This window comes from Schistocerca americana, chromosome 1, assembly GCF_021461395.2.
Source record: "Schistocerca americana isolate TAMUIC-IGC-003095 chromosome 1, iqSchAmer2.1, whole genome shotgun sequence".
Lineage (NCBI taxonomy): Eukaryota > Metazoa > Arthropoda > Insecta > Orthoptera > Acrididae > Schistocerca > Schistocerca americana.
This window is the reverse complement of record NC_060119.1, coordinates 654,871,504-654,893,095: the sequence shown is the minus strand read 5'-3', so window position 1 is coordinate 654,893,095 and position 21,592 is coordinate 654,871,504. Positions and strand designations below refer to the sequence as shown.

Below are 21,592 nucleotides of genomic sequence, written 5' to 3'. Positions count from 1 at the left end.
GGTGGTACCCAATATTTCACTTCAACCCAGAGAACTTTTTCCGTTCTACTGCTAATTGTTACAGGTGTGATAGTTTTCAACACCCATTTATGCGGTTCAGTTGGAACTTGTGAGGTAGGCCCCCCTTCACAGGTTTCTCGTGTATGAAACATATACTCACTGTCCGGACATTGGTGTGTACAATTGAACTGAACAGTCCACATCCTGTAATCTATCACAGCCTGATAGCATGTTAGGATATCGTACCCCAGGATGATGTCAAAATCCCATCTGTGCTTCCTCACTACTTCCATATCAAAGACATACTTTTTCCCTTCAGTGTGCAGGTCTGTTATACAAGTGCCTGCAGGAATGATCATCTCGTCTCCAAGTCCACTTATATTGTAGTGTGGCAGTTTTAGCACACACTTGTTATTATTAGAAACAAAAAGAACGCTAAACTGAGCTCTGATAACCACAAGAATTTCGACAGTCTTCCTTCTGAGCTTCCCCTCTAAAAATAAACTTGCCACCTCAGTGGGCTCTCCCCTTTTTATAGGGTTCATATCCTGTGGAGTAGTACTCCTGTTTGACTGATTATTTCTTTTGTTGCTGCTGGAATGTTCCTCTTGGGGGAATTTGGCCACCTATTTTGCAGACAGTGATCCTGTTCGTGTCCGACGGTATGGCATTTCTTACAACAGGAAGCCCAGCAGAGTTTGGCCACACTGTTAGGCTTTCCTCATCTCTGGCAATTCGTGTCGTTCATAAACACACGTCGCGCTTCGCTGACATGTGCGGAGGTTTGATACAAGTCTTCCCATTTCCTCGTGTTAAAGAGCAAGCCTGAGCACTTCATGTGAGGGAGTGGGGGAGGCTACCATTACCTCACTCCCTATATGTGAATTGATTCCACATATGAATACATTGTTTGCTCTCGCTTCAGTTTCTTTGATTAACACTCATTACATGTATTATCCCTTCCTATGGTGTATGTGCAACAAGATACTGCCCTAATTCTGTCTGCAAATATTTTGAAGTCCTCCCTGCTTTTATGTGTAAGGGTGGACAACCAATCGCAGTAATAGCTAACCCCATGCTTGTCAGAGTAGTGCTGTGCTAACCCCTTTTCCAAGAATTCGAAAATGAGTGCTTCTCACAATGCATCTACTGATTCAACATAAGTTCGCGCATCGCCTGAAAGTTTCAGCTTGGTGACATTTAACCAAAAAATGGTCTGGCCATGCGCATATATGTCCCATGTCCCTGATGTTTTGCCAAAACATTGTTACATTTTTGCTTGGGCTTTCTAGAAGTTGCAAAAGTTACGTCTGGAAGCGTGTTGGCTATAACTGGTACTAATTTTTCTGTTTCAACTTTAGAGGCTCTTGAATTGACCACAGTTGCCGCATTATCAGCAACTCTGGCTTCATGTTCACAAGTTATCTCATGAAGGTGTTCTTGTAGCTCTATTTTTTCATGTGACAGGGTTCTTACCTGCTGTTGCTGTAAAGTAATGCGATCAGGCTTGTTTGGGGCCACAGTTGCAGCATCGAGAGCCGATTCAGTCCTCTCCACTGGTGGGCAAGGACGTAAATCAAGCATGGTTACAAAACTGGAATTGAGACCAAACAGATGTATTCTAGGCGATGGAAAGATCCTTCAGCAGAAGTTTGCCGGAGTTGTTAACTGGCAGAATGCATGACAGTGACACATTACTCGAGATGGCAGCAGCGGCGGCATTTGTGTTGGGGGTGGCAAAGGCGGAAACGGCATCAGTGGCGGCGAAGGAGGTGGTGGCATTGGAGCGGCTGTGAGAAAGGGTTTTATTCCCAAGAACTACCACTAATGGTTATAGTATTCATGAAAACTGGCTACAGTCATGGAACGAACCTCACATGCTGTGGAAAGGACATTTTGCCCTCAATAGGAAGGACTGGTGGACACGTCAAGAGGGTAAGGAAGCTGGCAGGCAAGAGCGTGACCCACTGTTGCGGCTGCTACCTCACTGACCCCTTATGTACCCCACATGATGGAACCTGGTCCTCCCATTGGCAGGTTTCTGGCAGAAAGTTGGCATCTCTCACTCAGCAATACCATAGTGGCCTCCCTAGCTCAGCATAATAGTGTAGGAGCCAACCACACGTACTGCGGAGTAGTTTACATAAATGCCTGAGGCTAAGTTAAAATGGTGGAAGCAGAATACTATAAAAATATTTACTGTTGTTATCCTTTACTATACAGTGGATAGACATCTTTTTTGTGTGGTATTGTTCAGTTGTTGGTAGTTGATGCAGGAATACTATGTGCCATCCTCCTCCTTCATGAGGACCACAGGAGGGGACAGAAGACTCTCTGAAAGTCCAGTGATGTCATCTTACAACATCTTTTCCACTTCCTCCTGGATTTTCCACTGTTCAGCAGGCTTTACTTTGTATGAAAACTGGCTAATTCTAGGTGTCCTGCATATTGATATGATGCTTTACTGTGGGCTACTTGGTCTTTCTGTTCTCCCTCCGGATTTGAAAGCATCCAAAAATTGGTGCAGAACGGCGGTCATTTGTTGACGTTGTTTGTCAGTCAGGCCAGATTCTATTGGCAGTTCAATAGTAGCTTCCTCCCCAGCATTGTCTGTAGTGCCAACAGCGCATTATTCTTCATTGATGACACTAAACTGCTCATCTTGGATTGATTCGGGCCTCCCCATAGAAAATACACGCGTGCGTGTGCCCACACACACACACACACACACACACACACACACACACCTTTAGGGATGAGTTGTGGCTGCGTGTACCAATTTTTGATCCCAAGTTCTCCTTTACCACCTACAGTGCATACTGTTTTGTGCGCCTGAGTAGCTTTTTGCAATCAAAAAAAGCGTGACTGTTTATTGAGTATGTAGCCTGCCGACTGGAACATGTCTTGTTGATGATGGCAGGATAACAAAGTCTTCAGCGGCAAACAACTGTCCCTGAGCAATCTTTGTTATGTTTGCTTGTTAGAATAGCTTAACCAGTCTGATCTCCCACAGTCTGTGACTGCTTGTGATACCTGCAAGAAGTTCCATCCAAGAAAAACTTAATGACTACATTCTGTTAAAACGACAAACTGAAAGGACTGTGTTCTGTCATTTATAGTCATTCTTGCAATACATGATCCTACTGGCTAGGCATAGTTCCCATTTGTGACTTTCAGCACAATTACTTTCTATCACAGAACATAATCTCCTTTACCTGATGATGATAAACAGATGATATTTTAGAAAATGAAGCCCCTAAGTTGACTAATAGCTTGGCCATCAATGATTATGCCTATGAGATTTTCTAATGTTTGGTGATGGCTATGCTTGAACGATTTTCGTCTGTGGTGGCCTCACCTCCATAGATAGTTGCCTCATTTAGTTATCCTGATACACTAGGCAAGGTTCTGGGGAACAGCTGCAGCATGTTGGTGGACAGTAATCATCTGTAGTTGACTGGTGTGAGTAGATCTGTTGTGATGGTTGCTGTCTGGCCGCCTGGTAGTCATTGAAAACTCCTCTCCTTTCTCTGCAGTAGCAGACAACGTGCCCAAGGTCTCTACATTGAAAGTATACCGTTGTGTTGTCCTCTCTCCTTCAAATGTTTGTTCTCCTGCGGGTTGTTATACCTGGCTGAGGATACCAGCATTGGGTGTTGGGTTATCATTTGATGGCTGTGGCGTAAGTCAGCATTGCCAAGTCCATTATTTTTGGCGCATTTGACTTGTGAGAGAGGTTGGCGCTAAAGACTGATACATCTCTTCTTCAACATTTCCATTGTCTCCTGATGTATGGTGTTGACATTCATGGCTATTATCTCTTGCTTAATCAGTCTGACAATTCTGGCTGCCGTAAGATGCTGTATCTCTTCTCTTAATACCTGACATATGAGAAAGGTGAGGAACAAAGTAGGAAGTGATCATGATGAGAGTCTGTAAGTTCTGTTTTTGAACAGCTCTCCCTCTTTCCCTCCCTCCCTTCCTCTCCTCACCGAGCGAGGTGGCGCAGTGGTTAGACACTGGACTCGTATTCGGGAGGACGACGGTTCAAATCCCGCGTCTGGCCATCCTGATTTAGGTGTTCCGTGGTTTCCCTAAATCGCTCCAGGCAAATGCCGGGATGGTTCCTTTCAAAGGGCACGGCCGACTTCCTTCCCCGTCCTTCCCTAATCCGATGAGACCGATGACCTCGTTGTCTGGTCTCCTTCCCCGAAACAACCAACCAACCAACCTTCCTCTCCTCTTTCCCTCATCCCCCCTCCCTCCATCCCTCCCTCACCCTCCGCCCCCATACACAGAGTTAGCGACTGCAATGAAAGCACTGAAAAAAATCAAAACTTCAATGTAAAATAATAAAGCAGTGCCAATAATATAACAACAAAAAAACAAATAATCAATGAAAGCACAGAACATCTGGTCACAGCACTGTAAGCAAACTGTAGTTATTAAAGTGACACATCTCTCAAATGTTGCAGTACGAGTGGTAATAAGAAAAATTTATTTTGAAAATAATCAAACTACATTCATAAAATTTGATGATGATGTTAGTCCTCCTGTACATATTCACTCTTCAATGTGACACATTTTTCCCAATGATATATGTGCTGGTGGAGATTCTGATTGCTGAAATTTATATTTTGGCTATTCAGGAAATGTCACGCCTCAAAAATTGAGACTTTGCCCTTTTGGAAATGGCTGTCACACAGTTGTTTCTTTGCTGAGGGAAAGAGTAAGAAGTCCTGGGGCCCGTGTCAGGAGAATTTTTTTTTTTTTGGGTGGGGGGGGGTGGGGGTGGGGGGGGGGGGGAGAAATTTGACTCTTTAAAGAAGTAATATGTATGATTTTGTCCTGTGCAGAGTGAACTGTGGTGTTGTCATGGAGCAAAAGCGTCTCCTTGGCTGCTTCGTCTCAAAAGCCTCCTGTAAACTAGTGGATATTTTGATAGTATGCTCCTATGACAATTTGCCCATTATGAATGTAACATGTTAGCACCATGTTTTAGATTACACGATTCTCCGTCCATTCCAGATAATGATAGTTGTAGGAAACTGAGAAGTACAAGTGTAAGATTGAAAGGAATGCCTCTTGCAGATGAGAGTATTAAAATCCTAGTGGTCAACTGCCTAAGCATTCTCAACAAAGTTCCAGAGTTTGAAGTGGTCCTGAAAAGCAGTGAAGTTCACACAATCCAAGGTACAGAAAACTGATTGAAATCTAAAATGGTAGCAGTGAGATTTTTGGGGAAAATTTAAGTGTATATCAAAAAGATGATCTAATGGCAAATGGAAGTGGTGTATTTGTTGCAGTAGACAAGAAACCTAAGTACAGCGAGATAGAAACTAAAGCTGCATGTGAGATTGTTTGCACAAGACTCAGTGTTGGGTGACAAACTGGTATCAGTGGCCATGACACAGTTGTGGCAACAATGATTACTAAAGTAGAAAGGGAAACTAAAACAAGCAAAAAGATATACAGAGTGCGTTCCATAAGTAATGCGACAAATTTTTTTCTGACGCAACGATACACCACAGCATGTTGTAACTGGCTGGGCTAAGTGGAGGGGGGTGTTAGCTTCAAAACGCTCTTTGTCTCATTCAGCTGTGAGCTGCTGGAGAGTCAGGACATGCGTTTATGTCAACCCTGTTTTGAGTTTATGTAACACGGCACAGTAGATCATTCTGTAGAGCAATGGTATGCTATCAAATTTTGCATTAAACTTGGGACCGAAAAGTTTCCATTACTTCAGCATGCCTTTGGGACTGATTGCTTTTCCAAATCACAAGTTTTCCAATGACACAAGTCGTTCATGGAGGGCCGAGAGGAGATCACCGATGAGCCTCGCAGTGGACGGCCATTAACCGCACAAGTTTACAAAAATGTGACACGTGTGCGCAATTGTTTGAACTCTGACAGACAGCTGAGCCTTCAGTTGATACTACAAACTCTAAACACATCAAAAACAACCGTTTTCCGCATTGTGACTGAAGATTTGAACATGAGAAAGGTGTGTGCCAAACTTGTCCTAAAAATGTTGACCAACGAACACAAGCACATGTGAGTGCTTCGGTGCCAAGAACTGTTGGAACGGTGTGAAAATGATCCTCATTTTTTAAACTCAGTTATCACTGGTGATGAGTCGTGGATTTTTGAGTACGACCCTGAAACAAAAAGGCAGAGTTCAGAGTGGCACACCCCATCGTCGCCCCATCCCAAGAAGGCACGCATAAGCAAGTCCAGGATCAAAACCATGCTCATTGTCTTCTTTGACGTCAGAGGCATTGCCCCTACTGGGACTACAGTGACTCAGCTTTCTACTTGGAAGTGCTCAAAAGACTGAAAAGGAGGTTCTCACGCTGCCGAAGCTACATCAAGGACACCTGGAAAGTTCACCACGACAACGCGCCGAGTCACAGTGCTTTCATTGTCAATGACTTCCTGGCCAGGACCAAGATCCCATTAGTTCCCCAGCCTCCCTACAGTTCTGACCTGGCTCCCACAGACTTTTTTTTTGTTTCCTCGGTTAAAAGGAGTCATGAATGGAAAACATTGGGACACGATTGAAAGCATCCAGGCACATGTTACATCAGCTGTAAAGGACATTCCGGAAAAGGCATTCCAGGATGCCTTCCAGGTATGGAAAAACTGCCTCCAGAAGTGTATCGACGCAAGAGGATGCTATTTTGAAAATTTTTGATTATTTGTACGAATATATTCAATAAATGATCTTTTATGAATTTGGTCGCATTACTTAAGGGACGCACCTTGTATATGTTCAGTAAACTAGATAAAAAATCGGTAATGTCGTATCTCAGTGAGAAACTTCAAACTTTCAGCATGGGGAAGGAGAATGTAGAGGAACTACATCCAAAGTTTAAAAGAGTAGTTGACTAAACACTGGATAGGTATGTACCCAGTAGAACAGTTCATAACGGGAGGGACTCTCCATGGTATACAGTCACTGTAAAGAAAATTCTAAAGAAACAGAGACTACTGCATAACGGATGTCAAACAAAGCATATGACTATAGATAGAATGAAACATGTTTGGCTGTCAAGAGAGCGATGCGCAAAGCTTTCAGTGACTACTGTAGCAGAATATTGTCAAATGGTCTTTCACAAATCCCAAAGAAATTCTGGTCATATGTAATGGTTGTTGGTGGCACCAAAGTTAATGCCCTAACACTATTGAATGAAACAGTAACTGAAATTGAGGGTAGCAAAACAAAAACTGTAATTCTTGACTCTGTTTTCAAATGTTCCTTTGCAAAGGAAAACACAGAACTGCCCCAGTTTAATCCTAGTACCACTGGAAAGATGAGTGAAATCAGTTTTACTGTCAGTGGTGTTGAGAAACAGCTGAAATCATTAAAATTTAACAATGCTTCAGGTGCTGATGAAATCCCTACCAGATTCTATATTGAATTTATAGCTGTGTTAGCCCATTGTCTAAATATAATCTGTCGTAGATCTCTTGAACAAAAAACCACACACAGAAAGCACAGGTAACACTCGTCTACAAGAATGGCAGGAGAAGTGATCCCCAAAATTACTGTCCAATATCTTTGACACCAGTTTGTTGTAAAACCTTAGCACATATATTTGAGTTCAAACATAATTAGGTATCTTGAACATAATAGCCTCCTTAATGCCAGCAAGCATAGATTCCAAAAACATCAGTCACGTGAAAGCCAACTTGCACTTTTCGCACAAAACGTACTGAAAATTTTGGATCAAGACAGTCAGGTAGATGCAGTATTTCTTGAATTCCAAAAAGCATTTGACTCAGCACCACACTTACACTAATTGTCAAAAGTTCAGTCATGTGAGTTATCAAGTGAAATTTGTGACTGGCCTGAGGACTTTTTGATAGGGAGGACATAGCATGTTATCTTGAATAGAGAGTCTTGTCAGTTGTAGAAGTAACTTCAGATGTGCCCCAGGAATGTGTGTTGGGACCCTTGCTGTTTATGTTGTGTGTTAATGACCCTGCAGACAATATTAATAGTAACCTCAGACTTTTTCCAGATGATGCAGTTATCTATAATGAAGTAGAGTCTGAAAGAAGCTGCTTAAATATTCAGTCAGTTCTTGATAAGTTTTCAGAGTAGTGCAAAGATTGCTGTATCTTGGTTTAACTGTTCAGAAATGTAAAATTGTGCACTTCACCAACCAAAAAATATGCTATCGTAGGACTATAATATCAATGAGTCACAGTTGGAATTGACCAACTCATACAAATACCTGGGTGTAATACTCTGTCAGCACATGAAATGAAATGATGGTATAGGCTTGCTCAGTTACAGGTAAAGCAACTGACAGACTTTGCTAAAATTCAAATAAATACATACTTTGGTTTATTGGTAGAATACTGGAAAAGTGTACTTAGTCTACAAAGGAGAATGCTTACAAATCCCTCATGTTACCCATTCTAGAACATTGCTCAAATATTTGGGACCCATAGTGAAACATCTGCAGCATTTATGTTGTTTCTTCGGTTCAGCAGGTTTTTTGAATAAGTATGAGCGTTTGCAGAACCACGTGGGCAGAAACCTTTCGTATGTTGACAATATTGCGCAAGGTTTTGAAAACTGATCCATGACTGAATTTCACTTGGTCCACTGTAATCTTAGTTGTCATATGCCAGTCTTTGATCACTAGCTCTTCTATTTTTCTTGCGATTACCTGTTCTTCACAGAAAGATGGTCTGCCATTTCATTCTGTATCATTCAGCATTTGCTGACAACACTAATGTGATGTGATGGTGCATTTTACACTATATCAACTCAGCGTGGATTGTAGCCGCAGAAAACGAACTACTGCATGATACTTCACCTTATCAGTTCACAGCAGCACTTTGTTCTGGCTACTCTAGTGGCATGCTACGGTAGTAAGGGATGGGGATTTCACTATGTACCAGCAAACAGTAAATTTAATAAATTTAATTACATAACTTTTATTTTTTGAGATGATAATTAAAACTTTATGACAACTTCTTGTAAATGTCTTTGTTTTGAGTTTGTACAACATACCTGAATATCTAATATGTTTTCAGAATGATGCCATTTGTTATTGCTTCCTCCACTGATTTTTTTGGCTGAGAACATGTCATTTTCTGACTGAGGTATTACTTCTTCATGCCAACATAAGCTTATCTCCAACTACTTTTCATTCACAGAACATTAGTGCTTTGGGTGCACACTACTGCAAACAAAAATAGCATTCAAGATCAGCCAAAACTTATTCAGGCAGGTTTGAAGGAGAGTGGAAACTCCAAGCATCAGATTCGGAGCTCACTAAAAAGTAACTTATATTCAAAATATACATTCAAGAAAAACAGCAGGAGAGTTTCAAATATACATGTTTTCCTACGTATGTTAGGAATATTTTATTAAAATTTGACTGACTCCTCAAGAAATGCCACTTAAGAATAATCTTCCATATTACACCAAAAATTATTGCTCTCTAGGTTCAATGATGAAGAAATTGAAGAAATGTATGATGAAATAAAAGAAATTATTCAGATTCTGAAGGGAGACGAAAATTTAATAGTCATGCGTGACTGGAATTCGAGTGTAGGAAAAGGGAGAGAAGGAAACATAGTAGGTGAATATGGATTGGGGCTAAGAAATGAAAGAGGAAGCCGCCTGGTAGAATTTTGCACAGAGCACAACATAATCATAGCTAACACTTGGTTTAAGAATCATGAAAGAAGGTTGTATACATGGAAGAACCCTGGAGATACTAAAAGGTATCAGATAGATTATATAATGGTAAGACAGAGATTTAGGAACCAGGTTTTAAATTGTAAGACATTTCCAGTGGCAGATGTGGACTCTGACCACAATCTATTGGTTATGACCTGTAGATTAAAACTGAAGAAACTGCAAAAAGGTGGGAATTTAAGGAGATGGGACCTGAATAAACTGAAAGAACCAGAGGTTGTACAGAGTTTCCGGGAGAGCATAAGGGAACAATTGACAGGAATGGGGGAAAGAAATACAGTAGAAGAAGAATGGGTAGCTTTGAGGGATGAAGTAGCGAAGGCAGCAGAGGATCAAGTAGGTAAAAAGACGAGGGCTAGTAGAAATCCTTGGGTAACAGAAGAAATATTGAATTTAATTGATGAAAGGAGAAAATATAAAAATGCAGTAAATGAAGCAGGCAAAAAGGAATACAAACGTCTCAAAAATGAGATCGACAGGAAGTGCAAAATGGCTAAGCAGGGATGGCTAGAGGACAAATGTAAGGATGTAGAGGCTTGTCTCACTAGGGGTAAGATAGATACTGCCTACAGGAAAATTAAAGAGACCTTTGGAGAGAAGAGAACCACTTGTATGAATATCAAGAGCTCAGATGGAAACCCAGTTCTGAGCAAAGAAGGGAAAGCAGATAGGTGGAAGGAGTATATAGAGGGTCTATACAAGGGCGATGTACTTGGGGACAATATTATGGAAATGGAAGAGGATGTAGATGAAGATGAAATGGGAGATACGATACTGCGTGAAGAGTTTGACAGAGCACTGAAAGACCTGAGTCGAAACAAGGCCCCCGGAGTAGACAACATTCCATTGGAACTACTGACGGCCCTGGGAGAGCCAGTCCTCACAAAACTCTACCATCTGGTGAGCAAGATGTATGAAACGGGCGAAATACCCTCAGACTTCAAGAAGAATATAATAATTCCAATCCCAAAGAAAGCAAGTGTTGACAGATGTGAAAATTACCGAACTATCAGTTTAATAAGTCACAGCTGTAAAATACTAACACGAATTCTTTACAGACGAATGGAAAAACTAGTAGAAGCCGACCTCGGGGAAGATCAGTTTGGATTCCGTAGAAACACTGGAACACGTGAGGCAATACTGAACTTACGACTTATCTTAGAAGAAAGATTAAGGAAAGGCAAACCTACGTTTCTAGCATTTGTAGGCTTAGAGAAAGCTTTTGACAATGTTGACTGGAATACTCTCTTTCAAATTCTAAAGGTGGCAGGTGTAAAATACAGGGAGCGAAAGGCTATGTACAATTTGTACAGAAACCAGATGGCAGTTATAAGAGTCGAGGGACATGAAAGGGAAGCAGTGGTTGGGAAGGGAGTAAGACAGGGTTGTAGCCTCTCCCCGATGTTGTTCAATCTGTATATTGAGCAAGCAGTAAAGGAAACAAAAGAAAAATTTGGAGTAGGTATTAAAATTCATGGAGAAGAAATAAAAACATTGAGGTTCGCCGATGGCATTGTAATTCTGTCAGAGACAGCAAAGGACTTGGAAGAGCAGTTGAATGGAATGGACAGTGTCTTGAAAGGAGGATATAAGATGAACATCAACAAAAGCAAAACAAGGATAATGGAATGTAGTCTAATTAAGTCGGGTGATGCTGAGGGAATTAGATTAGGAAATGAGGCACTTAAAGTAGTAAAGGAGTTTTGCTATTTGGGGAGCAAAATAACTAATGATGGTCGAAGTAGAGAGGATATAGAATGTAGGCTGGCAATGGCAAGGAAAGCGTTTCTGAAGAAGAGAAATTTGTTAACATCGAGTATAGATTTAAGTGTCAGGAAGTCATTTCTGAAAGTATTTGTATGGAGTGTAGCCATGTATGGAAGTGAAACATGGACGATAAATGGTTTGGACAAGAAGAGAATAGAAGCTTTCAAAATGTGGTGCTACAGAAGAATGCTGAAGATTAGATGGGTAGATCACATAACTAATGAGGAAGTATTGAATAGGATTGGGGAGAAGAGAAGTTTGTGGCACAACTTGACCAGAATAAGGGATCGATTGGTAGGACATGTTCTAAGGCATCAAGGGATCACCAATTTAGTATTGGAGGGCAGCGTGGAGGGTAAAAATCGTAGAGGGAGACCAAGAGATGAATACACTAAGCAGATTCAGAAGGATGTAGGTTGCAGTAGGTACTGGGAGATGAAAAAGCTTGCACAGGATAGAATAGCATGGAGAGCTGCATCAAACCAGTCTCAGGACTGAAGACCACAACAACAACAACAGGTTCAAAAATGATCTTTGAAAGGCAGGCATCAACAATATGGAGTTGTTATGGTATGACCTGTATCAGACAAGCAATGCACACAATCTGAGACCAGTATACTGAACATTACCAGTGTGTCTGTCATTATTGGCCTAAACATTTACGATGGATAGACACCATATCTCCATAGCCATCCCACAGATTATTTGAGAGGAAAATCACAGTCACAGAAATATACCGCTGGGATTTGATGGTAAAATTACATCTGTCTTATGATTTAATTAAGTATGATGATGGTGTTTGTCAGAATAAAACCTAGAGCTTACCCTTTTTAATTCATTCACAGAAAAACATGATTCTAAAAGACATCAGCTATCAAATCAACCAAAAGCCCAACAGGCAACTATTTTCTGGGATACAGAAATTATCACAACAGTATGGGTGCTCAATGGAACAACATTTGTGCAAAACACCAACTTCTATAACTAATATGCATCTAGACCATGTGAAAATCCCTTGGAAAATTACTTTAATGTCCCAGCCAAAATGACAGTGAAAGAAGCAGCTCCATTCCCAAAAGTAATACATATACTGATTAGCCAGATCATTATGACCACTTACCTAGTGGCCGGTATGTCCACCTGTGGCATGGATAACAGTGGCAATGAGTCTTGGCATGGAAGCAGTGAGGCCTTGGCAGTTCGCTGGGGACAGTTGGTACCATATCTGCACACACAAGTCACCTAATTCCCATAAATTCCGGAGGGGGAGGTGATGAGCTCTGATGCGTTGTTCAATCACATCCCAGATGCGTTCGATCAAGATTAGATCTGGCAAATTGGGGGACCAGCACATTAATTAGAGCTCACCACTTGTTTTCCTTGAGCTACTCCATCACACTCCTGGCCTGGTGACATGGTGTATTATCATGTTGAAAAATACCACTGCCGCTGGAAACATGATTGTCATGAAGGGGTGTACGTGGTCTGCAACCAGTGTATGATACTTGTTGACCATCATGGTGCCTTGCACGAGCTCCACTGGACCCATGGATGCCCACGGGGATGTTCCCTAGAGCATAATGGAGCCACCACCACCTTGTAATCATCCCACAGTACAGTCGTCAAAGAGCTCTTCCCTTGGAAGATGATGGATTCACACCCTCCCTCAGCATGATGAAGAAGGAATTGGGATTCGTCAGACCATGAAATGCTGTGCTACTGCACCAATGTCCAGTGGCAATGGTCACATGTCTATTTCAGTAGTAGTTGCCGATGTCATGGTGTTAACATTAGCACATGCATGGTTCATTGACTGCGGGGGTTCATCGTTAGGAGTGTTTGGTTCCCTGTGTCTTCAGACACACTTGTACTCTGCTCAGCATTAAAGTCTGATGTTAGTTCCACCACAGTTCGCCACCTGTCCTGTTAACCAGTCTACTCAGCCTATGATGTCCAACATCTATAGTGAAGGGTGGCCACCCAACACCACGACATCTAGATATATTTTCACCACACGTTAGAGGCACTCACCACAGCACTACTTGAACATTCGACAAGTCGTGCAGTTTCCCATATGCTCATGCCGAGCCTCTGGGCCATCAGAATCTGCCCGTGGTCAAACTCAGATAGATTGCACACCTTCCCCAGTCCACACGCGGACAGTATGCTCACTGATACTACATGCACTGTGCATGTGTCTGACTAGCAGTCACTCCTTGCCAGGTGATGCTGCTATCAACTGGATGAGTGTGTATCAATAGTAGGTTTGTGGTCATAATGTTTTGGCTGATCAGTGTATCTTTGCTGGAATTTGTAGAGTAACTGCCTTATTTGTTACAGTCTTATACCTTAGGACTGATGGCAGGTATATTATGGTGGGCTACTTCATCCAGACTGACTGCTGAGGTTTTTGTTATTTTAAATAACAGGAATGTATGGCTTGAAAAATCAATAATTTTACACTTAAGTGATATAAGTGATTGAAGAATGAAAAAGATACAAAATATAATGCAACATGCTAAAAGTCTGTCTTGTTAATTTAGTGTGTTAATTGATGAAATATTGGACTAAGTAAAGTAAATGATTGTAGTGGAGAAAATGAAAACTGTCAAAAATTGGATGACACAGTGACATATGATTAAATTGTATAATATCCTGTAAACTTACCTGCTCTGATGTCTGTGATTTATCCTAGAGCTAATGAGGACAATGTTGTGTCTACAGAATGGAGAGCATCCATTCTGGCAGGTTGCATTTGCTAGCTGGAAACATAACGACATATATTCAATAAATTATGTTCCAGCATTGATACCTATGTGTTCATTGTGTCTGCATTGTATTGCACTACTCAACATGTGAAGTGCATTTAGGCTGTGAACGAAGTGGCCCAGAGGACTGTAGTCATGATGGACAAAACCTTCTCAATCATGGAACTTGGTGCAACAGTTACACATTCATTCTCTGTCAAACTGAGCGTGTGGACCGTGCACACAACTTCACATAACACCACACAGTATTTTATGTCAGCCCTCGGTCACACTGCCCCTGTGCTATAATATTTTCAATATCACCTCAAAATGCAGCATTCTTGTTGCTACTTTCAGTTTGTTCAATTGCTGTATTTTTAAGTTACTTTGTTCTATTACTACAATAATACAAATGTTTGTATATGAACTTCTTTTCCCAGTCAGACAATATGTCGGTAGTCTGGTTGATTGCCCTGAGCTCCAAGACAAGATGGTGAGCTTGGATCAAATGCGGTCTTTTGATGATAAAGGAAAGGCACTGTTTCCAAAACATCTAAGTTTGGCTGAAATTCAAAGAGGGATTAAAGCTGGAAAGTATCATTCGGGTACTTTTTATGCATCTCGTGAAAACTGTTTGGAAGGAAGTGTAAATGTAGAAAGCTACGAAAAGTCGGTAAGATACTAAGTGTAATTGTGTGTGTGTGTGTGTGTGTGTGTGTGTGTGTGTGTGTGTGTGTGTGTGCGCACGTGTGTGCACACGTGTGTGTGTGCATGCTTACTTTTTACTTTATTTTTAGTGTTAAGTTGCAATTAGATTTACATTACGATTAGAGTATATCTACTAAGCTCATTCATAGCCAAGAGTGTTGTAATGCATCTTACCTTAACTTTCCTAAGTTTTTGTGTATTACCATGTAAGCTGCTATAATTTTTCTGTTTTTACTTTGCATACAAGCAACACTGTATCAGTGAATTGAAATTGAAATTTAACAGTAATGGAAACACAGAAAATAAATCATATTGATTGACTGTTCTTTCATATTGTGACTCTTTTATACCAAAAGCCTGTGTTTTACAAATGCTTTAGATAATAGACCTGATCAATATGTGACTTTTTGTCACGTTATGCAACACAGAGTTTTTCTCAGAAATTAAGTCTTTCTGTACAACTTGTAATAGAAACTAAGTATTAAAATTAAGAAATAATGTAATTATACTTTCATAATTCTCTATGTCTCTTTTTAAAATTAACAATATAGGAAGAGATTGATTGCTATTCATCATAAAGGAGACATGTAATGTTGCTAGCAGGCACAATTAAAAGACACTTACACAAAGTTTTTGGCCTTCATCAGCAAAAGAGAAACAAAGGAACAAATACCATTCGTACACACAAGCAACCACTCCTCACACACATGTGACTGCCAATTCCGACAGCTTGGGTCAGAAATTATTATTGTACTGTAGAAGGTTGTGTAATACGATGTTGGAAACACATAAAAACTGTTACTAGTGTAGTTACTTAGCAAACTGCAAACTTGCTTTTGAATGTACCACAGTTTCCCAGAGTAAACTCAGCAAAAGTAATGTGCATTTTGAAACTCTGAAAGAAACATATAAATGTTGATTTACTTACAGAGTAACAAAACAAAATGCTTCTATTAGTTATATATTTGAAGACTGCAGAGAAGAAATTTGCATTGTGTTTCATTATCTGGACATGTTGTCTGCATGTCAGTGTGTCCTATCAAAGCAGGAATGTGAAGTATGATATTGTTACGGAGTTTTAATGAGAGCATATGACCATATTAGGTAAATGTGGTTTGCTGTGTCATGAAATCGCAGTCCATATTGCTCCTCATGATACTAACTTGTTGCATGTGTGTGTGGAAGGAGCTGCTACCATTACTGAAATTTATTTATTTATTTATTTATCTATCTGTGACAGTATAAATTGTATGGGTAAATGTTCATAATACAGACACATAAATACATAAAGTTAGATAAGCACAGGCACATTAATAAATACATACATTATTTACTTTACTATATCATATATTTGTACAGAGTATTTCACTATTCTTGTGAATGTATTGTAAAACATCTCTTAATCATATCAGTTAAGTAATAATTGGCAGAATAGTTTACATTTAAGGTAATCCTTGATAATGTGAAAACAGGTAATTTTTTAGGATGTTCCTGAAGGCGTACATTTCACTTTCGTCTTTGATCAGCTCTCTTTTGTCTTTTGATCACTTGTGGAAGATTGTTGTATGATTTAATTCCATTATATCTCATACTATTTTTGGTTATTGTTTTGTTTTTCATACTGAGACGTGGGAGATAGCTGGATATGGTTCCATGTTCATGTAGAGACCTGTTTGTTGTGTACTGGTTGATGACTTTCTTTACATGGATCACTGTCTGCAGAATGTATTATTCATGCAGACAAAGTTGACACTCGGTGCACTGGTTGATGGAAGCGACTGTAAATGGGAAATGCCTTTATGGTTGTTCCCATCAGCCACCGCGCCCAGTGTCAACTTTGTTTGCGCGCATAGTATTCACAGGAAACAGTCAAATTTCCCCCACATTTAAACAACCCAATGCAGTGAGTTCTCTTGCTACTTTTTGTTATAACTCCTACACCCCCTTTTTAGCCTAAAGAGTGTTTGTGTACTCATTTGTTCCCTGTAGGATATGTCATAATTAATTTCAGAATGGACAGGTACAAAAGATGATGTTCTGGTACATGAGGTTGTACACACTGAATTTATTATTAAAAGTGCCCAGCGTGCTGAAGCTGGTCGCTTCCTGAGGACACTAATATGCTGAGTCCACTTTAGCTGTGAGTTGACATGCACCCTAGAAATTTTGTTCTTGATATAAATTCTGTGTTTTTGATACAAATTCTCTGAGCTCATCTTTCACTTTTGGAGTGTTACTGTTGGATATTCTGCTTTCTTGGAAATTAATACTGTTGGTAGATGCTTTTTTTAAAAAATACTGTGGATGGTTTTTCTTTCCCTGTTGGGTTAATTTGCTGTCTGGTATCTACTTGCATATCTGGTGTACAAGTATGAAATGCTGATTTGTTGTCCAAAAAAACATGTTAAATTCAGAATAATGATAAATAGTGCTTTGCCAAAAGTATGCTCCATCGTTTGTTAAACATTTTTCCCATCTTTCAGGCAATTTGTAAATACCACACCAGTAACAGTTTTCCCCTTTTGCTGTGAACCATTCATCGAGCCTTTTTTTTTTTTTTTTACATCTTCATAACAGCTAAAGCATTGCTCAGCAAGTGCATGATGCATCAATACAAAAAAGTAGTAATCGGAAGGAGCCAAATCTGGTGAGTAGGCAGCATGGGGTAGAAGTTCCTAGTCGAGTCCTTCCAATGTGTCGTGAATCAGTTTTTCTATATGTGAAGGAGCATTGTCATGAAGAAAAATGACTGTCTTGCCTCTTTTGGTATTGTGGCCTTTTTTCAAGCGGTGTTGTTGTTAACATTAGTATTAACCATTTACACAGGGTTTAACTGCTTGTAATAGACCATGCCCCTCTGATCCAATCAAACACAGAGCATTGACTTTTTGCCAAAGTGATTTGGTCTTGCAGTCAATGTGGATGGTGTGCCCGGGTGTACCTATGATTTTTTGCACTTGGGACTCTCAAGGTAAATCCACTTTTCATCCTCTGTAACTATTTGATGTAAAAATGACTTCCTTTCATACTGAGTGAGTAAAATATCACATGTTTTTTCGCACTTTTCCATTTGCCTGTTATTCAACTTGTGTGGTACCCATCTACCAGTTTTCTGAATCTTTCCCCACTCTTGTAGTCTACTGGAAACAGATTGTTAACTAATACCCAATTGCTCTGCGACTTGTTTTTGTGTTTGCAAATCATCTTCGTTCAACAGAGCTTCAAATTCCACATCTTCATATTTTTTTGGTGGTTTCCCACATTCCTGGCTTGCAACCTCGAAGTCACCATTTTTGAAATGCTGAAACCATCGTTCAAACATATCTTGTGATGAAGCATGGTCACCACAAGCTTCTCAAAGAAATCAGTATGATCGAGCAACAGTTTTCTTCAAATGAAAACAAAAAATTAATGCTGTCCATGAATGCTCTTGTTCAGTATAAATTTCGACATATTGAATACAACACAACACTAAGCAAGCACTTATCCAATTTATCATTGGTGCACATCTGTCACTTGTTGATGGCACAACAAAATTGTGCGGTGTCAAATCTTTATAGCACAAACTGCACTGATGTGACATCTGTTGTCTGAAATCCACATTTTGTACTTGTACACCTGCCAGATGCATGAGTGTTTCTTCAGCTTTGTCCCTTTGTGCAGTTGGTGGCTTATCGCGAATTCAAATGTTACTGTCATCACAAAACAATGCTAAGTTTGACACTGGCATTAATAATTTTATGTATCAAGAAGAGTATTGAGCTCATCACACCTCCTTGAGGGTTTGCAGTAGAGATGTATTCTGGGTTGTAAAGGTGTGTTATGGTGGTATTGGATTTTGTTTGAGAGTTCTCCACCCATTGCATAATCTTTTTCAGATATAAATGAAGTCATTTTTTTTCTACACTCCTTATTTCTAGTGTGCCAATTTTATGTAGCAGCATTTTGTAGTCTGCTGTACCAAAGGCAGCACAGGGAACAAAGAAACTACAGTTTCAGTAGTTTCAACCTACACCGAAGGCCATCTTCAAAGGAAGTCAAAACAATTCATCTAAACATTTGTTGTAAAATCAATTTGTTGTGATATGGAATTAAATGTGTGTGTGTAGATGATATGCTACACAAATACTGTTTTTTCTAGCCATAGTTTCGTTTCAAATTGTGAAACTATCTTTTTATTTCAACCGTTTCTCATTTCAGCAAATTGTTTTTTTTTTTTTTTTTTTTTTTTTTTTTTTCTCTTGGATCTTAGCATTCATCTTTGCTGCCCTTTCCTCTTCCTTTTTCAGTCATTTGATTTCCTTTGTTGGCCTTTCGTGCCCATTTCTCCTCTGTGTTGTGTACTCTTTTGCAACTACTGTTTGAAAATTTATTTTGATTAACAGTTGATAGTGAAGCAGAAATGAAATCTGCAGACACCCTCTTTTATTTGGGCATTACAAGGGTATTCAGTAAATAATGCAATCCGTATAATCTGAAATCAGGTTTGTTTTAATTGGGGATTCCAATACACCTCACTCATTTCGTTTTTTGTGGCTAGAAAACCATATTTTTCAACATAATCTCCATTCAATGTGATGGCCTCACCACCTTACTACCTCATTGGGAGGGCATGTATGCCCGCATGATATCACTCTCCTGGTCGGCGTCAGAGCCAACATCTTGCTGCATCAAAAACCTCTCCATTATCTACGTATTGCTTCCCGCAGAGTGCGTCCTTCATTGGACCAAATAGATGGAAGGAAGGTGCAAGATCTGGGCTGTAGGGTGGTTGAGGAAGAACAGTCCAGTGAATTTTTGTGGGCTCCTCTTGGGTGTGCAGCTCTGTGTGAGTTGTTGTGTCGTAATGGAGAAGGAGAAGTTTGTTTGCATTTTTGTGGCAGTGAAGATGCTGAAGTCATTTCTTCAGTTTCTGGTGTGTACTACAATACACTTTAGAGTTGATCGTTGCACCGTGAGGGAGGACATCAGAGTTCCAGAAGTCCATCACCATTACTTTACTGACTGAGGGTGTGTTTCTCAGCATTTTCTTTGGAGGAGAGCTTGCATGGCACCAGTCGATTATTGCTGTTTTGTTTCTGGTTCAAAGTGTTGAACCCATGTTTCATTGCCTGTGCCTATGTTCAACAAAAAATTGTCATGCCCAGCCTCATAATGCACAAGCAATTCCACACACATGGTCCTTTATTGCTCTTTGTTGCCTTTTGTTAGGTGACAAGGAACCCAGAGGGCGCACACTTTTGAGTACCCCGATGGGCGGATGAGAGTGTCAAGCACTGCCAACAGAGACATCCAGTTGAGCTGCGAGGAATTTGATTGCAATCCTTCTATCACCTTAAACAAGTGTGTTCGTATGTTGCAACACTGCAGGAGTCACAGCTGTGTGCGGCCGGCCGACACGTGATGATCAGACAGGTTTACGTGACTTTGTTGCGATGATGACAGACGCCTCGCCCAATGCCTCACCAAGCTTTTGTTCACTGCCAGGTCTCCGTAGACATCCAACAAGTGCCTATGTGTATCTGCAATGCTCTGATTTTCACCAAAAGAAACTAAATGACAGCAGTCTGCTTGAAATGCATCTTCATTAGAGATGCCATTTTGAAGGCCACGTATAATGCTGCCACCTATCGGTGTTTCATAAAAGTGTAGGGACTGAAGCGGGAGTATTCCGTGGTGTCCCACAACAAATTCCGCATTTTTTCAACTGAAACTGAGAGGAAAAGAAGTGCTGAATTATTTATTTGATGCCACTCATATTTTACCATTGCTAGGCTTTTTCTCAACATATTCGTCTTCAGATAACTTGTACATGTGACTATTTTTGTGATTTCTCTCATTTATTAAGCTTGATACTGAGCGACAATGTTTATTTTACATTGTGAGTAATGTCAATTGCAACACTACAGCATCTTAACCTAAGAAAAACTGTTTATATCAATAGGTATCTGGCCATCTTCGGATCGGAAGGGGGGAGTTGTTAAAATTTCTTAGGAAGTGACTAAGATGCTTTAATACAAGCAACTGGTAACCAGAACTCTTCTTCAGCTTACTTCTGTTGGTTTATATGTTGACTTTTAACTCTCTTGTGCTAATTTTTTTTCACCAACTATTGTTGTGCTATTTTTTTTTTCACCAGCTACTGTTGTTGCTCTTTGTTTTTTGATTTTCCTTTGCTACTAACTGGTATTGTAAATTGTGGATTTCATCTATTTTTATTTGGTTTGTGTAGTTTGTCTGAAGCTCATTTTCAGTGAGCCAAGTTGAGTTCTGCATCAATTAAAATATTGTGATATAATCTGTCCTGGTTTTATTCGGCATAATGAAAGTGTATTTGGCATGTTATAGATTATTTGAATCTCGAAATATTTCACCATATTACTATTCACTTGTGCTTAATTATAGCTAGTTTGTTTTCCTTTTGTTTCCTCTGTTATTTTTCACTATGTTTTCTTTCTGCTCCCATGACCCCTTCCCCCACACCCTGCATGGCCCCCCTCCCACCTTCTTCTCTGATATTTGTGACCACCTTCTTTTCTGATATTTGTGAGCATACTCTCTTTCAGATTCAGCCACCTGTTCAGTAAATTCGTACATTATTGCATTGTTTATTTCCATCCATGTTTTTTGTTTCAGATTGTTAATTTTT

The 21,592-nt window shown here is 40.0% G+C and overlaps 1 protein-coding gene across 1 annotated transcript in view; it reads left to right on the top strand.

The window, feature by feature from the left end:
- LOC124625802 (exosome complex exonuclease RRP44) overlaps window positions 1–21,592 on the top strand; it is a 150,077-nt gene that overhangs the window by 36,626 nt on the left and 91,859 nt on the right. Inside the window, exon 5 of the mRNA XM_047149269.1 lies at window positions 14,676–14,908. Within this exon, the coding sequence (XP_047005225.1) occupies window positions 14,676–14,908 (233 nt within the window). The remainder of the gene's footprint in view (window positions 1–14,675; window positions 14,909–21,592) is intronic.